This window comes from Arvicanthis niloticus, chromosome 1 (assembly GCF_011762505.2).
Source record: "Arvicanthis niloticus isolate mArvNil1 chromosome 1, mArvNil1.pat.X, whole genome shotgun sequence".
NCBI lineage: Eukaryota > Metazoa > Chordata > Mammalia > Rodentia > Muridae > Arvicanthis > Arvicanthis niloticus.
The window spans coordinates 154,347,443-154,368,050 of record NC_047658.1 but is presented as its reverse complement, the minus strand read 5'-3'; the positions used below and the strand labels follow the sequence as shown (position 1 = coordinate 154,368,050).

The 20,608-nt window shown below is 43.6% G+C and overlaps 1 protein-coding gene across 1 annotated transcript in view; it reads right to left on the bottom strand.

The window, feature by feature from the left end:
* Cfap58 (cilia and flagella associated protein 58) overlaps window positions 1–20,608 on the bottom strand; it is a 94,998-nt gene that overhangs the window by 48,189 nt on the left and 26,201 nt on the right. Inside the window, exons 10-13 of the mRNA XM_034516683.2 lie at window positions 9,962–10,123; window positions 9,100–9,246; window positions 2,827–2,967; window positions 1,676–1,899 (exon numbers count right to left, since the gene is read on the bottom strand). Coding sequence (XP_034372574.1) covers window positions 1,676–1,899; window positions 2,827–2,967; window positions 9,100–9,246; window positions 9,962–10,123 — 674 coding nt within the window. The remainder of the gene's footprint in view (window positions 1–1,675; window positions 1,900–2,826; window positions 2,968–9,099; window positions 9,247–9,961; window positions 10,124–20,608) is intronic.

Genomic DNA, 20,608 nt, shown 5'->3' with positions numbered 1-20,608 from the left:
GCCTTGTTTCAAATTCGTCTCTAAAATCCTCAGGCACCTCTAGTTAAAAGGTAGACTATCACGGCCATGCTTGGCACCCCTAGTCACCCCATACACCAGAACCTTTGTTGGGAGAAGGAGAAGAGACAAATGTTTGCTTTGACTCACATAATAAAGACATTACTATCTGTCCTCATCTGCTGTGGGTGTGCAGATTACTAACTCGAAGCCATCTCTTTTACTTAATTGCTTCATTTAAACCAATAATACAACTTCCCCTCATTAACAAGACAAACCATTAGAATTAACTGCATGATGTTCGCTCAACAGGGAGTGCAGAACAAGCTGCTTAGAATTAAAAGCATATTTTTAACACTTTGTTTTTCTAGCGAGTCTCTGAGAGAGAAAGGCTACCATATTTGAGCACTGACTGTTCAGGACACTCTGTGAGTCATGTTACCTTTGTTTCTTCCTTGAACGGTAATTACGAGCCCAGGCCTCAGAGACATTGAGCTATTTGCCCAAGGTCACACAGCTGGGAGACAACAAGGCTGCTTCCCTCTCCTTGGAAAGGGGTATAAAATCCATTATCAACAAACTAGCAATATTGATTGACTAGGAATGCATCGAATTTAGTCCTTTTTGTGAGTCATAAAAATAACTCAGGGCTGACAAAGAGTATGGACCTTACGATTATTCAGTGGTCACTTAGAGTGAGCCCATTTTTCTCTAAAATACCAATGGTGGTCTCTCTGGGTAATAAAGTTATGGGTGGTGTTCCTAATCCCTTCTTTGTGTTTTTCCCCCAAGTTTCCTGCATTTTCTACAATGAAGATGTGCTACATCCACCATCTGAAAGACAAACAAGTCCAAAAAAAGGGTCAAGCCATCTTTGATAGTGGTGGACTCACAACTCCAGTGTCTGAACATCAGAAGTATCTTTTCTTCTAATTAGTACAAGAGGTAAATCTAAACAGCATCCTTCTTCTGAGGAGGCCAAGGAGAAGCTATACCTCAACAAGTCAGTGGGGGATAAGGAGGGTCACCAAGGAAATGCCAGGTCTCTCCTTCAGTTCCCTTCAGTGGCCCATAGGAAATAAGATGTTTTCCCAAAGAGAAAACAGATCCCACGTGGTTCGAGGTTTAAAACAAGGAATTCAGTGAGCTAAGTGAAAGCTGTAAAGATGAGTCGGAGTCAGACGGGAAGTCAGCCTCCTCGTAAGGAAACAGATTTTCAGAGAGTAATAGAACTAAATTCCCCACCTCTTTCCAGTCTATACATCATTCCAGGATGAAAACTGTGCATACATTAGCAAGATGGCACTTGAATATTGACGCTCTGTCTCTTGCATACTGCCTGATTAAAGGAATTCCAAAGAACTCATCAAGGGGAAAAAATTTTTCTGGATTGTCACTGGTTTGTTTGTGTTTATGCTTTGATTTAAATTTTCCTTTTAAAAGAGCCAGAAGGGTGCTTTAATTACATTTTTTGCTCTCCCCCATACCCCCGGTAAGTGACTGGCCAATTTTTGTGACCCAGCATGAGCACAGGGGAACCTTTGTGAAAAGGTTGTTCTTATTCAATGACCCTTTCATCCTGTGAAGTCTATTTTTTTTGTACAAAAAAAAAGACCTCAAAGATCCACATAAGAGCGTTTTGTGGGGGCTTCCCGCAGACCCCATGACCTCCTTTTACCTGAGTTCCTCCACGTTAGCCACACTCCTGGCCAGGATCCCCTTCTCCCTGCGAAGCTTCTTGATCTCCAGTTTGAGGATCCGCATGTCCTCCACCCGCTGGTTGTACTGGGTCTCGCCTTTGTTCAGCACCGACTGTTGGATCTTAATTTTCTCGTACAGCAGCGCTAACTCATCATTGCGCCGAACAAGCTGAGACCCCAGGATGTCTCTCTCGCTGATGACCTGGAAAGTCATGGCCACTTGGAATGAAACAAAGTCTCTCTTTTCACCATGACAGCAGCATCCACTTCATCCACTAACATCTATGGGTTGTTCCCACACCCCCCACAGGCAGGACACTGGCAGCATCCCATAAGATACTCAACATGGCACTCCTCCAGTTGCCATAGCTATGGTCTGATAACCCAGTAATGCTTGGCCTGAAGCTGTGTCCTTCTGTTTGCTTTCCCCGCGCTATTTTTTTTTTAATTTTTAAAATTTTATTTCTTTTATGTACATAGGTGTTTTCCTGTATGTATGTCATGTATCAGGTATGTGCAGTGCCGACAGAGGACAGAAGAGAAGAGGGCATCAAATCCCCTGGGATTCGACTTAGACACCTGTGCTCCAACATGTGGGTTCTGAGAACTGAACCCTGGTCCTCTAGAAGAATAACCAGTGCTCTTAACTACTGAGCCATTGCTCTGGCACACCCAACCCCCTTTTATAAAAATGTTTACATCTAAATGCTTTTCTGGTAGGCAAGCTCTTGAAGCAGGAGGATAACCAATTAGAGACCAGCCTGGGCTACACAGGAGGACCATTTCAAAAAATAAAATAAATAAATAAATAAATAAATAAATTCTAATCCCAAAAGTATACACGTGTTTCTTCTATCATTTAATTATAAGCAGCAATTATATGTGAACAACTATATTCTATCAGAGCTTAAATTTTCAGAGCTTAAAATCTCTGAAAATAAGGACCTGTGGTCTTATTGGTCATTGAGTCCCCAGTGCTTAGACAAGTAACTGATGCCAAGCAGTGCTCCTGACTGAGTGGAATGGTTAACTATTTTACCGTCAGCCAAGACTCTGTTGCACATCTTCAGACATGTCTTGCCAAAGACATGGCTGCTAGTGTGGGGTGAGGGCAACAAGGAGCGTCTACCTGGTCTAGTTCTTTCTTCTGCCTCAGCCTCTCCCCGTCAGCCTCAGCAATGATACGCAAGAGTTTCCTCTCTTCCACCTCCTGCTTTTCAATGAAGTGTTTGGTCTCCAGGGCTTGCTGTCTCAGCTTCTGTAGCTCGGCCTGATAGAGAACAGATGATTCAGATGTGTTGCATTCAGGAGTAGCCTAACCAGGACCACACGGCTGGGTTTGGCTGCACAGTCATGTTTCTAATGCTTTCGTCTCCTGTCTCATTTAGCAGAATTCCAGCCCTATCACAACCCAAACAAGTGTAATGTGCGTGTGCATGTGTGCATGTGTGCATGTATGCATGCATGCATGCACATGCGTGTGAGACCATTGTAAGAACCAGCAGATCAACAACATTGATTACACTGATCCAGTTCATTCTGGAAGTGGTGCCCTAAGGATGTCCCTACCATTCTTCTGTATATGTATAGAAGGGGTCTCGTTGGAATCTTCCCTACATCCCCGCCACAGTTCACTAGAAACAGTTCAGGAAGAGGACAGGAGCGGTCTCTACACTTGCCAGCTTCTCGAGTGGTCCTACCACAACCAGTACACTTACCTCTAGGAGAAGGCCCATTTCGGGGATGAACTAAACTAGTCAAAAAATAGCAACAAAGCATCTCTCTCGTAAAACATTTTGATAGGACCAAAGGAATGCTATGATGTAAAAAACATTCTAAGACATCTCCAATGCAGACATGAAGATATGATATACAAGTAAGATGCAAATAACATTTGCATTGTTGAGTCCAGGCAACAGTTTTCAATATACCTTTAGTTGTTTTTGTGACCGTGAATGTTTAGGTGTCTGTATGTATGCGCACATACATGTGTATGCAGATGCACACTTGCAGAGGCCAGAGGTCAATGTCATATGTTGGTCTTTCACTGGTTCCTGGGGTTCAGCAATTTGACTAGGCTACCTGGCCAGCAAGCCCCAGGAAGCCACCTGTTCCTAACTCCTCAGACTGAGATTAGATGTGTGTGCTACCATATGCCCAGTGCTCTCTATATATGAATGCTAGTGATCAAACTAGCATGCATGCACAAGAAGCTCTTCCCTGACTATTTTCCCAACCTGCCCCTACATACACACACGTGGCGTGTGCACACACACACATACACACACACACACACACACACACACACACACACACACACACAAGTATTTTTTCTATCATTCAGACAATGAGTTGGTATTTCAGGAAGCCAAAGAAAATGCCATCACTGAACAGGGACCTCAGGGGTGCTTTCTCAGAGCGCTTACACCTGAGTCAAGGTTAACTGGAGACTAAGGTGAGGTTAACTAGAAATACAGGAAAATGGGGAAAGCAGTTGTTACGTTAGAAAGGAAATGTTCTCCCAGCAAATCCATTTCTATCTACTGCACAGCATGTAAGTGACTTAACAATATCCTAGGCATGACACTGTGTGTCCCACACAGAGGCAGAGGGAAACACATCATTTAGCCGACCTCACTGAGTGAGTAAGTAGTGATGTTTAGTTGTCCAAGCGGGATGTTTCAGTGCAAAAACCTGTGCTCTGTCTACTGCCTGCATCCAAGAGTCACAGATCAAATACGGAAGATGAGTAAGACAGTATTCATTACCCAAGGAAAGTGACTGACGTAGCTAAGAACAACATGAACATGCCATCTGCTGCTGTAGACAAGGACGTGAGTACCCAGGAGAAGGAGTTCGTATGCCTGCTTGAGGTTGACAGGGAAGAATGAGTCAAGTCCTCGGCAGGTGACAGATGATGCCCAGCTGGAGAGGAGCATGTTGGAAGGAGGCATCCAACAGTCAGGATATATGAACTAGCTTGGGCAAACTGAAACATCTGGTGTGTTGAGCAGACACAACAATGCCCCACATGGCTGGATTAAAGGGATAGCTTGGGATGGGAAGAAGAGAGGCTGACAAACAGCTGGGCAGGTCTGGAAAGGCGTCCTCTGATTGAATACACTATGGAGATTATGCATCAAGGAACCAGTGGCCCCATGTTAAAGAAAAGGCAAATGTGTCCTAGGGAGGTTCCATGCAAGGGCAGGAAAGACAAGTAGGACTACTGACCATTTAGCACAGAGGACAGGAATGAGGAGGGGTTTGAACCACCATGACCACAACCGCAAGGTTAGAGATGAGGTAATATGAGGCCTCCAGTCTCTCTCTCTCTCTCTGTGTGTGTGTGTGTGTGTGTGTGTGTGTGTGTGTGTGTGTGTGTGTGTGTGTGGTGTAACAAATGACAGTGCAAAGGGCTTGTAAATTTCCCCCCCTCAGGTAACTATTGGGACCCCTCCCACACCTGATCTTGCCAAGATAATGGGAAGCTTAGGAAGTGACCCAACTGATATCTAGGCCTGTCTCTAGCTTGTAAGAGTCAGAATTCCATACTGCAGCTTACCCACGCGATAAGAGATGCTGCACAGTTACTACTGGATGTATGGTGCATATGAAGTGTAACCAGCTCCTATAAAACCAGGGGTGTCTTTGATGACAGCTTGTGTGTTCATTCATGAAATATGTTTTGATTCAGGGATAAGCAAAAAGAAATACTGGTCTCGTATTTACCTCTCAGGGGGAGCACCTGTTAGAAAAGAGAGTGAAGAACCAGTCCCCAGCCCGCCCCCCCCTTCTATAATCATTTCGGGTGGCAGCAGCAAAGACAGCAATGAATTACCTGTTTGGCTCGCGCCTCCCTTCATAAAACTTTTATTTTCCCATATCTGAACACTCAGTTCTCTGTTCCTAAGTGCCAAGAGCGGGTCAGAATCCATCAGCAGAACAAAATGAAACCCTTGTTATATTAAAATGCAATCAGCGGTGTGTAAAAGTATCTGTCTGAAATGTAAAACCAGCCGTGCGCCTGACATTGCTGGGTGCTTTTTCTAGTAATAGATCAAACTTCTGAGTGGTCTCCTTATGTCATAAATTTATGGGCTGTAAACAAGACGTGGCATTAGGCATTGGCAGCAAATGTTAACACCAACAAAATACCCAGGGCCTGATACATTTAGCAGTTATAAATCTGAACTACCTCTCAGGAAGGGTGACAACTGCTATGTACCCATCTGCAATACGCCCACCAGGCAACATCCTAAGTAGGATTAGAAGATTCTGTACCTGCCAAACGTGTTACTGGAGATTATAATGAGATGACTGGACACACCCTTCAGCAGCTACCCTCCAGATTATATGATGTAGCAACCAGTGTTTATGAACTGATCATCATCAAATATGACTCTAGGCATAAATACTGTCTCAAGAGCCAGGCTTAGGAGAGTCTCACTGGCTTATGCATGAACCACCTGAAGTCTTCAGCCACGGGTGTAATGAGGCTTCTTCCTGCCTCTGTGGATGACAGCTCCTCATTCATGTCCTGGGAAGAAATCACTAAGTGGAAGGATGTGGTACCCTGAGGCCAGTCCCTAACATGCTACTGAGCTCTGGAGGCAGAGAGCTTGCTGCTGCATTATTCACGGAAAAATCAAAGCGCCTGTCAAACAGATGCGGGATGACTGGGAAGAGAGGCGAGACAGCGCCGGGGCCTTGTTAGGACAGTAAGGCAGACATTCCAAATGAGGTGTCTCCGTCAGTGTGGATGAAACAAGGCTGGAACTCGATGGACAGAGGGATCCAGATAGAGGTGTGCTGTGCTGACAGTATCTATGATCCCCAGTCAGTAGCGACCGGTGACAACAGAAAAGGGGGAGAAAGATGCAAGGAGCAAAATTGTTCAGATGAGAGGGTGAGTGGGGTACGGATGGCCCTCTATAACAACTGTCTGTCTGGAGGCTTCGGGAAGCAGTGGGTTGGGTTGTCCTATAAAAATGCATCTTGTGACCCACTGAGACCATCAGGCCCCTCCAAAGGGACTATGTGCCTACATAGTTTTGTTAAATAAAACCATAAATATCTTTGGGGGCAAATTACTAGAAAATCTATCTTTTCCTCTGAGGTTTTAGTTCTCAAACGAAAGATGCTTGCAACCCAGAAACCTGTGGAAATGTGATTCCAATTCTGCATCATAACCAGTCGACAGGCTGGGACTCTCCATGTGAGCTGCATATTGTTCTAAGGGAGGGCAAACAGGCTTAATGATAGACCAGAATTATTCATATGCACAGCACCGTGACAAGCTGTCCTCAGATAACCTCAGATAAGAAATCAAACAATCGGTCTTTCTCTGGTCCTCATCCTTACTTCGGTGAGAAAAGCTTGTAATCTCACCTTTACAACATATCCAAAACTCTCACCTTCCTAGAACCAGTGGCCAAAAACTGTCCACTCCAAATGAGATTCCTTTTGGAGTTCAGCTCCAAAGCAGAAGCCTTCTGATCACCCCGCCGTGTCTGCGGGTTACCAACTCTGCTTGCCTGGGGATGCAGAAAAACACAACCTACTCCCCTGTGTTTTATTCTGATGTTTTGTTGGCATGATATTTGTAGATGCCTAATTATGGAGGGCACCAGTGAAATAGGCACTATCTAACCACAGACTCCAAGGAAGGGGACATAACTGATCTTTCATATGGGATGCCGTTCATTCTGGAGTGAGAGTCTGTGGGAGGAGGCACTTAGTTCCCGCTTGGACTCCACTGTGGGATGATGGTTAATCTTCTGAAGGGTACCACTTGGGAAGTAGAGATGAGAATCAATGCATCGTCCACGAGAAAGAGATGATATACCAATTAGCAAGGCTTATTACACTAAAGCCTTGCTAATGTGGACCAAGAGGCCCCTGGTGCAGCGGGGGTTTATAATGAGATTTTTCTCATTTGTTCACCAGTGACTAAATCCCATCCTGCTACTGACTCTGGGATAAAACAGACTCTCTCCCATTTAAACTACTTTTGAACAAGAGTAAATACAAAAATGCGGGGTAGTTTCAAATTTTGTTATGTTCTTTCTATCCCAGTGAGCTTTCATGAAGAGTTTTCCATTCTTTCCCATGAGCTGGAATGATGAAATGAAAGCCCCAGATAAAGATACCAGTTACCACATTCTTCTCATAAAGGCACTTTTGCTATAGTTTAATCTTTCTCGGGCTAAATGTTCCTTAAATTAATGTAATGCAACAGTTCCATCCCCATGAAAACCTATCATTAGGGTGCCAAGCCCATTGTTAAATTGAGAGTATGTATTTCAAACTATGGCTTCCTCAGTCAAGGAAACATGGCGCTAAACCTGGGCGATGCTGGATGCAGTTTCAATACCATGTCCATCTTTGAAAGCTACTGTTTGCAGAAACCATGGTTCTCTGTCTCTGAGTTACTGTAAAGGGGCAGGTGGATCTTAAGCAGCTGTAAGTATTGTGTTGTATATGTTTTTTACATCAATGTTCCATCACTCTCTTAGATGCTCCTCATCTTAGTTCTTTGCTCAGGTGAAGTAGAAGGGAAATCTCTCTTATATTGTGTCAGGATACACAAAGTTTTCTAAACTAGTAGATTCAAAGGCCTTACCTAGTAGGATGCGGAGGTACCTGCCTGTAATCCCAAACTAAAGAAGTACAGTCAGGAGACTCATGAGTTTGAGGCTAGCCTGGGCTACTTAGCAAGACCCTGTCTCAAAAAAATTAAAGGCTAGAGCTATATGGCTCAGTAGTAAAGTGCTTGCCTTGGATGTAGAAGGGCCTGGGTTCATCCATAGCATCATAAAAATAAAGCAAATAAATAAACAAATATATCTTAGTAATGTCTGTGGAGACAGGAGTTCCCTAAGGGAGGGGTTACGTGTGTCTGAGACCTGGTCCAGAGCAAACCAAGCGAGAAGGAAGCTCTCATGGGCACCAATCCTGCAGCTAGGAAAGACGCCTGTACTCAAGGGAGCTGCAACTGGAGACAGACAGACAAATATCCAGAGTGGGAGTGTCAGGCTTGAGCAGAGGGCTCGACATGGGTCTGAATGCAAACGGGTGGGAGCTGGCCTAGAAGGTCAAGGACTTCCTGGGCACTGCCAACCTGCTAGCTTCTCTTCCACTGAGGCAAAGTACTCATAATGAGCTAGGAGCTGCACATCTCCACCTCTCTCCTCCCCCACGTGACTGAGGCTACCTCCTGTCAGGAGACTGGTCTCAAGATGACAAAGGTGATCCTCACAGCACCTGACGCTGGTGGCTTCTGGATCTTAGCGACTAAGACTATGGGCATCCTTCCTTGGTCGCTCTCCCTGCCTCCTGCTGCTTTCAGCGAGTGGGAACTGCCTGTGCTGGGGAGACGCCAGCCATGGCTGCTACCCTATACCTTCAACGTTTCTTTCTCCTTTTCGATGCGCTGCTGTTCCAGATGCAGCTTCACAAGTGCAGACTCCTTGGCAGAGATTTCTTCCTTCAGTTGGTCCACCTGATGCGTCATGATCTTTAACTTTCTCTTCATTTCTGTTATTTCATCCTAACAAAAGAAGCAGAGAGGGAAGGTTGGAAAGTCAGATGAGCAGACACCACCCTCCCACATGGACGTTCAATATTTACTTAAGAGTTTTCTCAAAACAACATCTTGACCAAATCTGATTAGGCAATTCCTTTGTCTCTCGTGCCCAGCAACATCAAAGTACCTTATAGAAATGGCACAGTCTAGTCTCATGGAACATACACACCATATAAGCAGTGCCATATGCAGCACACATGGGCAAGCACATACATACACACATGCACACATGTGCTCACACAAGCACACATGCACATATACATGTGCATACACACACAACTCATACATGCACATATGCACACTATCTATCCTTTGACTAAGAAAATTAGGAGCACACAAATCGCTATGAAGAGATCCCAGAGCCAGGTTCTGGAGTTAAACAAGGAAAATGTCCAACTGCAGTCCAAGCCTTGGCAGCTATCACCAACCACCTACAGCCTGCCTGTGGTACAGTGGCAACCCTACATAACAACTTAGAGGCGGCTGAGCTCCTGCTGTCCTACTGAGTGGCGTCACTCCCAATTCCAGCAACACGACAGTGTGTATGAACCGATGCTTTTTCAGCTGGATTGAGCAGGATTTCTTAGACTTGCTTAACGCTGCCACAAGTACAACAGAAAGTGCTTTAAACCCAGTGTGGAGACGAGTCAAAATATAAAGACATGAAGAGACTGTTTACCTGCGCCTCCACCAGGTTTTTGCTGTACAGGTTTCTGTCTGATCTCACAGCTTCATACAGGTTTTGCTGCTGCTTTAACTTAGTCTCTGATTCGGCGATTTTCTTCCTATAGTCAAAAATCTGTATCTCTCGGACTTTAATGTCTTCCATGTTTGCAAGGACCTGGGGGAGAAGAAAACATTTGAACACAGTTAAACAGCCCATCTGTACTTACGGGCTTGGGAGAAAGGAGGGGTTTTGGGGGGGGTTTTTTTGTTGTTTTTTTTTTTCCTAAGAGTGGCTGTTAGAGATGCTGGCACTCAGGAAACTGGAGAGACCACTTTGGCATAACACAAAAAGGCTGGCAGGCCAGTTAGGGCCACGTATGTTACATCCATGACACTAGTGCTCAATTATAGAGCCTTAACACAGATATTTTCTAAGATCATAAATAGGGAGTCATTCCATTCTGGAAATGTCTATTGATCATCACATACAAAAATAAGGTGGGGTGGGGCAGGAATCTAACAGATCCTAATATGTAGAATGATAGAAAAGATGAGAGGAATATTAGCTGCTTCAAGACTGCCCGCTCAAATTCACTGTGAGGTTTTCTTTGTAAAGCGACCTTTGTTTGATAGCCATCTGACTGTCTTGCTAATGTCAAGCCCTTTCCATTAGGGAAGCTAGGTAAACTTCATAAAAATGCAGCCAACTACGCTCACAACACTCCCAGAAAGGACAAGAGGCTGCATCACCACGTCCCCTTCACAAGGATGAAAATCAAGGCCTGAGAGCCGGCCTGATCCAATCAGTGTCCACAACTGGTTCATGAAGAAGAAATTCCCTAATCATGACTCCGCTCCAGTGGCCCCAGAAACTGGCTCTTTTTAAAGGAAACGTTGTTTTTCTTAATGCCTTTAAAAACTTTTAGCGGAGGGAAGACAAGCGGTTAAACTACAGTGTGAATATACAGCAGCACATGAGCAGACAAAGGTTTGGCTGTATCACGGGATTCTAGTAAACTTCTCTCCATGGTCACAGCTCACAGTGAGGGGCATGTGGCAGGAGATGGGAGGGTGGGGATGTGCTCCAAGAACATGAGCCTAGAAGGGCCCTCTGTGGAAGCGATATTCTTGCTAGGACCTAAAGATAGAACAGGACCACACACTATTTCCAGGCTCATGTTCCTGAGATCTGGGCATGTGCTATTTGTGAGCAACTGTGTCACCAAGTTTTTGCACAATGGATACTTCCTACCCCTCTTATCCCCCAGTGTGGAATTAGAATTCCAGTAAGCCCCACTGTAATGTTTCTCCATCAGGCCTAACAGTGGATATTGCTTAAAACATGTAGGCGCCTGTTGAGAGCTTCCTGCCGGTAGTTAAGGTGAGGCGAGCTTTACTACGTGCCTGTCCGCATACATTAAGTCTCTTCCACGATCAGTTCATTTCTTACACTTAACAATAAAGTGCTCCTTTGGAAATAATGAATTTCCTTATAATAGTCCCAATGTCACCATTTGCGTTTGATTCATAAACGTGAAGTGCACACGTTTCTCTTTACTTATTTGGACCGTCTCCCTCTTCACCCCACATCAGCCGATTGTCCCCACAAAACATAAGGAGGTTAGCAAGCTGCTGTGTGTCTCTCATGTTTTTCCCTGAATTTTGCAGTAGGGTTTGCTCAGGTCTACAAACAAAAATAGCTACAATAATAACCCACAGCTATCCGTTATTTTCTGTGTCCCTGCCACTTTACCTGTTTCAATTCATTTAATCTTCACTGACCTCCTATAATTAGAAAAAAAAATGGGTCAAAAAGGGAATATTCCCAAATGGATCCAACCAGTGAGGCTGTAGTATGGGATCCCCCACCATTTTGAATTATTTGCTTTGGGGGGAGGGGCTTATTTTCATTCTTTAGGCTAATGACATCTTTTTTGTACAGTGCCCCATACCCTTTGCTTCTTAGCACATGACTGTTATTTGTGAAAACTGTGTTAACTGGCTGTAGTCATTCTCATGAATATCCTGAATCATGCATGCCTGCGATGTCACATAGCCAACTACATGACTATGAGTGGTCATTTAGTCGCACTTTTTGCTTCCAGGAGCCAGGAAGCAATGATCACTTTGAACGAGGATTCTCATACCCTGGCACTCTCTCTTCTGGGGAATAGATTCCCAGGAGTGGCATAGCTGGCCCAAAAGACATATATATTTTTAACTTTAATACATATTGCTAGATTGCCTTCCAAAATGGTTGTAACGTTTTACATTCCCACGTTGCCAGCGCCACTTTCCTTAATAGAAAACTACCTTGGCAGTTCTAGAAGAAACCCTCTTTGGTCAGACAAGATGACTCTTTCAATGTACTATTGAGTTTAGTTTCTTAAAATTGCATTTAAGATCCTGCCTATGGATTTTAAGTGGTATAGCCTGCAGCGTTTCCACTCAATTTCAACATTAAAGTTTCTGCTAGTTTCAGAAAGCAAATGAAATGCCCTACTGTTCATTCAACTCACTCACCAATTCATCCATTCATTCACCTCTTCATTCATTCATTCACTGACCTGTTCACCCATCACTCATCTGTCTGCTTCTCTCTACCTGTGTAGATCTGTCTGTGAGACCTGGAATCTGGGGACTTAGGAACAGGGTGGACTACAGTCTAATGCTATAGACAATTTCACATCAGTGTCAATGTGCTTTTTATACACAACTGTAACAAAAACAGCAATCATCCAATAAAGATTGTTTGAGTTCATAAAAACATGTACATGATTAGAAAAACAGTAAACGAAAGCCAGTAAGCACAGGATAAATATTAACAGAGCAGCCCTTTCCCAGAACTTTCTCAAGACAGACCAATTTAAACACAATTGCCTGGCACGTGCTACATTATATCTGAGAAAGCATGAAAGGAAAGCAGAAGGCCATGTCCAGGTTCAGGGAACACTGAGGACAGCAACCAGTCTATCCTTTCACCAGATTGGGTTCTATGGCTATGTTCCAACATCCAACAAGAATAAGCATGTCTTTTTTCCTGACACCTCTCTCACAGTTCCCCAAGGCATTGCTCTCTGTGCATCAGAACTTTGACCATGTTCTGACACTCATCTGCTCTCTCATTCACTCATGCATCTATTTATTAGTTCCCTCACCTCTTCATTCATTCACACATTTATTCATTAATTCACCAACATATTCAGCAATTCATTAACATATTCATTAATCGGTTAGCATATTTGTCAATTAACGTGCTCGTTGACTCTTTAGCATATTCATTAATTCATTTACATATTCATTCATTCCCTGGCCTATTTGCTCATTCACTCAATGAGCACAGCCTGAGGACATGACTATAGCAGTCTCTATAAAAGCATGATCATTACAAAGAAGAACAGGAGGTTACTAGTGGTAACCCTGAAGCTTACCTCTAGTGAGTAACTCTACTGTAGAATAAATCAATTGATCAATGAATGGTTAAAATCGGTGATTGAGACATGCGTAGAAAGCCACTGGTAGCCTCTGAGGATAGATCTATCCATCTTATCCAGGCAGGTAATATTAGTGGTTTATATAATTCATGAGAACTGCCTTTTGGTTCTTAATGCTCAGCCATGCTACCCAAAGACTCACCTTCTACACAATCACAGTGGAAGCAATGCTTTATATCAGTAAAGCAATGACTATCACCATCACCCTAAAATTACACAAATGCATGAGTAGCAGTTTCTCCTAGATCTATACACTAATCATAGCTTCTCTCGTTATAATTATATACAGTAAGAATTAGCTGTGTGTAATTAAGAGTTATGCAAAGCATTTGATAAAATCTTGCCATTTTTTATTACTGTTGCCTATTGCTATCATTCAGTTGGTGCAGACAGAAATGCCCAGACTACAAATATATGCAGGCTCAAGAGGAGTGGCTTGGGTGGCTTGTTGGGGTTTCGAGGAGCAAGATGTAAAAACTGAAGGTAAAAATATCTGGGGAAAGAAAGGTATGTGGATGGTCCACAGTGAAAAGAAATTCTGTTCCCTCATCCAGTGCTGCTACAATCTGCTATAGTCTGCATTGCTGGATTCTTAACAATAAACAGGAGGCATCTTTATAAGATATCAACCCAGTAATTAGAATATATGTTAGGAATAAATATAAAGTCTATACAAGGTACTCATTAGTGGATCTGCTATCTGATTGTAAGCACAGAAGGAAGGAAGGAAGGAAGGAAGGAAGGAAGGAAGGAAGGAAGGAAGGGGAGAGAGGGGGAGGGAGGGAGGGAGGGAAAGAGGGAGGGAGGGAGGGAGGGAGGGAGGGAAAGAGGGAGGGAGGGAGAGAAGAAGAAGGAGCAGAAAGAGAAAAGAGAGAGACAGAGAGAGGTGAGAGAGACAGAGAGAGAGGAAGAAGGGAGGAAGGAAGGGAGGAAGGAGGGGCAGACAGACAGACAGACTAACTTATCCTGACATTTAGCCTCTTTACGATAAGACATCACCCTCACTAGGTCAGTGAAGCAGAAAGATTGGAACTGCTTTGAACCATATCATCAGCATTCAGAATATCTAGCAGCACATCAGAGAACAGGAAAAAAAAATTGCTTGTTCAATCACTTTGAGAGATGTTATAACAAGAACGATCCTTTGCATGGGCAGAATAATGCTCCAGAGAAAGGATGCTGGCAAGGACATTTCTTTTTTTCTGAGCATCCAAGTAACATGGCCATCGTTCTGCACACAACAGTGCACAGAATCGCAAGTTCACGTCTGGATTCCTAAAGCCGAGACTCATGGGAATCCATCACCATAGCGAGGGGATGAAAGAGACAATGAAGAGGCAGGAAGTACTGGAGCTGAGGGAGAAGACGGTTTGCAAATCAATTTATCTCTAAGCGTTGAGACTCCATTCATTCTGGTGCAAAGCATTCAAACCAATGTCCCGCAGAAGTTCATAACCCCCGAGTGTATTAAATGTGTTGGGATGTAGTACATCAGCCCAGTTTCTCGTCACCAAGCTGGTCCCTGTTAAAGTGAGGTATCAGCGAAGCCAGAGGGGCAGCTGTTAGGCTGTAGGTTAGCTAAGTGATTACACTTTCAGATGCCCCAAACCAACTCTTGAGATCAATCACATTCAAGTCTAGTAAGTTTAATTACAGTCAGGGAATCCTAGCTGCCGGCGTTTGCAGGCCCCTTCAGAGGAGCACAGAAAACGCTTACAGTACAGAATAGGGGTAGAGTCCGTGTCTGTAACCCCCTCCTGACATTTCTCTTTCTGTTAAAACAACCTCCCAACAGGAATAAGAGTGAAATGAAAATCAGTAGCAGAATCTGGAAAAGAGCACCACAGACAGCATATCACACGGACTGAGCGAGGGCAGACGAAAAAGTAGGTCATGGACTTTGGAAGCCTCTGCCTACGAATGATGAGACACAGTACAGTCAACCTCTCAGATACCGCCCTTTGTCTTGGTGTCTACATTCTCGCACTGACGCCACCACCTTCACCTTCCTAATGGAGCTGGGAAGTGCTCTTGTTTGAAACAGAATAGACCCGTGTGCCCAGACACAGGCAAATTTGTTCTCATTTTCCTTACTTTCCTCAACACCTGTCTGCCCGAGTCCCTACCCTCCAAGTGTAATGGCAGGCACGGGGTTAATACAACAGATATCACTGAGGGCTTATACTTCAGAGATCAAGGAAGATCTTAAGGCCAAAACTGGTTCCTCCCTCTTCCGAGCCACAGACTTCCTCCCCTGGCAACACCCTACTACCGTCTCTTCTAGAAGAACCAAGTCTATGCTTGGCCTTGCTGTTGCCTCCTGCTCTTCTCAGTCCCCCTACCTCCTCCCACCGCTGTCTGCACCCTAATCCCTCCCATTCACTGCGCCTTTTCAAATGTCCCCATAGTCTGATACAACTGTACCCTTCATACCAGAGCAAGTATCAGGTACTTCACCAAATACTATTTCTCACTAGCGAACCGTGGTGTCAGACGTAATCTGGTTGTGCTCTTTGAAGGACTCCCAGCTCCCTGGTTTTAGGCCTGCGCATGCGCACTGGCATACACACTAGCTTTCCTGGGCCTCCAGCCTACAGATGGCAGACTGGAGGAATGTTCAACCTCCATAAACACAAACACGTTAGACATCCCTCCTACTCCTCCTGCCCCTCCTCCAGATCCCTGACTGTTGCTCAGAGTGACGACGATAGTTCCTAGGTGACACCAACCCTGGCTATGGAAGAGAAACAGGGAAAGATGTTGAGCCACTTTCCAGCTTCTCTCGGGCCATGTACCTGATGAAGCAAATTTAAGAGCCCATGAGTGGAGGCCTAGGTCTTTTGCAGTTCACCTCTGTTGGCCTTAAAATCCTCGTTTATCTTAGTCTCTTGTCTGTACTTTCTGGACATTGAATAACGCCACTCAAATACCACTTGGAAGAAAAGCTCCGGCTTATTTGTCAAGCAGATGTGTTTACTTCTTTACTGTTTATACAGGACTCGTCTCATTGAGTTTTTCAAATACTCTAAAAGTATTATTTCATTTAATCCTCACAATCACCTCCCAAATAAATGCCTCCGGCCCTCTTGTATACACACAAATAAAATAGAAATTAAAGCTCTTTGCAAAAGTCTGCATTCTTCTCATGGTCACGTGATGAACATGCTTCCCATTTTGATATTTACACACAATCATCGCAACAGCTACTTAATCGGATAAGCACAACACGGTATGTTTAACCTCTCAGGGTACTGGTTTCTATTCTTCATTATTCTAAATTATACCAGGAAGAACATTCTTTTATTAAAACTCTTTCCATTCCTTATTTTTCCTTAGATTTGGTTTGTACAAGAGAAATTCCCAAGTCAAGATGATACTCTTGGAGTGTGTGTGTAATGGCTGTAACGAACATTAATGTCCAGTTCATGGCATTTCCTCCAAGCCTGGGTGTTAGTTCCCAATGCCTTATAGACAGAATGCATTGCATAGAGCCTTTTGTTTGTATCAGTGAGGGTGTGTAATGTTATGTGTCCATATGTGTTGGAAGATAAATAAAGCAAGACACACAAAGATTGTAGCTGGTAAACAATATTTAAGGAATTTATACTGAAATTGCTTGGGTAAGATCTTGTGTAACTCCATCTACTTCAAACACCAGAAACTGTGAAAAATGGCTGACAGAAAACCTCAGTACCAACAATCTTCCTTTGCAGGGGAGCCAAGAAAAACCTGCCACCCTATATGGAAATGGCAGTAGCTTAAAAAAAAAATCACCATGTCCCCACTTAAAACTTGCTTAGTGCTCACCATGTGCCCAGGTGTAGAAGCAAAGAACAGTAAGACCTTGTCTCAAATTTTTAAAAATATTTTTTGAAGCCATGGAGGAATTCTTAAGAGTTGGCTCTAATCAGGGGTGGTGGTGGTAACAGCCTGGAGCAGAGAGAGACAGTTTTCCACAAAGAAAGAATTGTAATTCTTGATTTCTCATGTTCTAGTCTGTGCACTGCCTCATCCCACAGGGTCTCCCTTAAGCGCAACCCAGCTCCTGCTCATGATGTCAGGTGTGTGAACGGGCAGACCCCACGCCAACCCTTGACAGCTGAATCTGGAGAGACTCCCAGAGGACTACTGGGTTGAGAGACCCGAGAATCCCTACCCTCCTGTGATGCAGGGCTGAGGCTGATCCTCATAGAGAGTTCATGTAAGGACGGGTCTCTGTTGTTATGGAGCGGACACACAGGGGTTATTTGCCATAGTGCATGCAGATGGAAACAAACGCTGACACAGATCCTACACTGTGCAATTTCCACCTCTGAGTAGGCGGTGCTTTTGTTCAGGGTACATAAACGGGTCAACCATTAGTCAGAAATGATACGTGCTCTACTCCAAAGACCCCAGCTCAGGAGTGTGAGTGTCCTTTGGAGACCTTACTGGGGCTGACTGCAACACTACACTGGTACTCCTTGACTTGCCTCTGTAAGTCTCAGTTTGTTCTCCATGGGGAAAGGCTAATTTTCTCTTTCCAGTGTTTGTTTCCCTTCTGCATATATACTTTGCTTTGTCTGCTGTTCCTCTGTCATCTCTACGAGTTCACTCAACAAACAAGGCAAGGCTTAAGTGTTCAAGTGCATTGATCAACACTGGAATTCCCAGTGGATTTGACTGACAAGCAGGAAGATGAGCTAACATTTCTGTAGTAGGCAACATTTTGCTAGGGGGAGGGAAAAAAAAGATTAAATGAATGTTTTCCCCAAATTCTCTTCTTGGTATCATAGCACCTTTCTGAGCACCTGCCCCATCCCTGGTCTCTGTTCTAGACGGTCTTGCAAAACTGTGGGTCAAACCCACATGGAAGTCGGAGGCAGGGAGATGGCAGAGGAGGGGGGAACACAACAATACAAAAACAGGCTTCCAAAAGCACAATAACCAAAATTATTAGAGGGGGCTGGAGTGATCGTTCAGTGGTTTCAAACACGTGTGGCTCTCACAGAAGACCCAGATTCAGTTCCCAGCATGCACATGGTGGCTCACAACCATTTGTAACTTCAGTCCGACTGAACCCAGTGTCCTCCTCTGGCCCCCTCAGGCATCTGGCACACTCGTGGTACATGCACATAAAATAAATCTTTAAAAAAAATTAATTAGAAATCAAAGGCACGATGAACCCCAGGTGCTTCTGATGGCGCTTGCCTGTGACATATCTTGTAGCTTTGCTACAGCCTTGGTTCTGAACATGCGCACTCTGTGCTATGCATGTCAGAGCACTCAGTACCAGTGAACACTGATTGGAGCCTCTTAGCCCAGATCTGAAACTGTTATATGTCACAAATTACAGTGCTTTTTTGACAGAAGCCATCTAGGAAAGGCTACGGCAAGCAAATGAGTCTCCTGGAGATGTCTCACCATTTGCGTAGCTGCAGTAGGTAAGCTCTGGAGAGGCACAGCCCCAGAGACTCGGTCTCAGGATTGCTTCTTGCTACTTGTATGTCTTTCCTTCCACTAATACATAGTCTAAGAATTCCTGGGCATCAGCCCACCCTATTGGGCAAATTTCCTACAGACCAACAAGAAGACTGACTTTTATGAATCAATGCTGTTCAGATGATTAAATGACTTTATAGAGTTAAAATTCATAATTTTAGGAAGAAAGTGTAAGAAGATGTTTTAGTTGTTTTGCCAGAAGGATGTGCTAAAGTTAATGTGCCCCTTCCTCATAGAATAGTAAGTAAAGGCTGCATAATACGGAATAAAATGAGCTTTCATAAATTACAATAAAAAGATAAATAGGCTTGGGACAAATTCGTGATCAAGAAAAAAACATTCATTCTAGGTCAGGTCCAAGGATGAAGCCACAGATGTGCACTATGATAAAGCAAGGCCAGGTGAAACTGTTGCTTTGAACTTATAATGAGCGTACAGAATGAAATACTACTTTGAACTTACTATCAGCACCCTTCTGTAACTCCCCTTCTGTGTAACATTTTATCTATGAGGTGATTTTATTAAAAATTGTTGTCTAAGGCTGAGAAAATAAAAAGTGTGGCTATTGGGGCTCTGCTCCATCCAAAGTGTGTGTGTGTGTGTGTGTGTGTGTGTGTGTGTGTGTGTGTGTGTGTAGGTATATGTGTATGTATGTATGTATGTATGTGTATGTATGTAAGTATACATGTGCATACTTACATAAGTATACATATTTATTTTATTTTGTGAAATTGGCGATAGGTCAGGACCATCCAAAGTGTGTGTGTGTGTGTGTGTGTGTGTGTGTGTGTCTGTGTGTGTGCCTGACCCTGTTGGTGCTGGCCTCCAGCAGCTTTTGCTATATACACAAACTTTTCTATCCTTACAGAAAAGGATGCTTTTAATTATGAAAAACAAAGGCTTTTGATATTTTTCTATACTCCTCAACATGTAAGCATCAATATATCTGTAAATTGTATTGTTAGAATGTTTGGTTTTTAAAATTACTGTTTGAGTGGCTGACCTGAATTGCATTAAAAATAATCATTACATGAATTTTGAGTTAGGATTAGGACAGAGTTTCCAACAGTTTCTGAAACGACTTTACACATATTTCTGCCATTTTGTATGACATATTTATGTGAAGTGGCATTCCCAGCTTTGACAATTATGAAAATCAAAGTAGCTATCAACTCTGAAAAACATTAAGGATGCTTTATGTTCTACAGTATTAAATACTCAACCAAGATTTCATTCTGTATGTTAAACTAAGCAAGTACATCCATCTCATTAGCATGCAAATTGGCTTTCACCTTTAAGAAATGGTAACAATCTATGTATACCAATGAACTGCTTAGAAATACACTTATGATTTATTATCAGTCAATATTTGGTTTACATACTTATTTATATTTCTATGTAGCTTGGTTCAAGAAAAAAAATTCTTGGACACAAAGGCTTCGTGAGGATAAATAATTTAAGAATCTCTGATCTAGGCCACTTACCAGAGAGTACACTGCAGACAGTCACTGTTTAACCGGCCTTATCTGATGCCAGCTATGTGCTAAGAAAACAAAGCCCAAATCTCTGATCCCCCTTGTCGATATGTCCTTCTTCCTCTAGTTAGTTCACAAGGAGACATCTAGAAGTCAGCTCCCCAAAGCGTGGGTTTCCCCCAGCAGTAGAGTTAGAGGTTCACCCTTCCT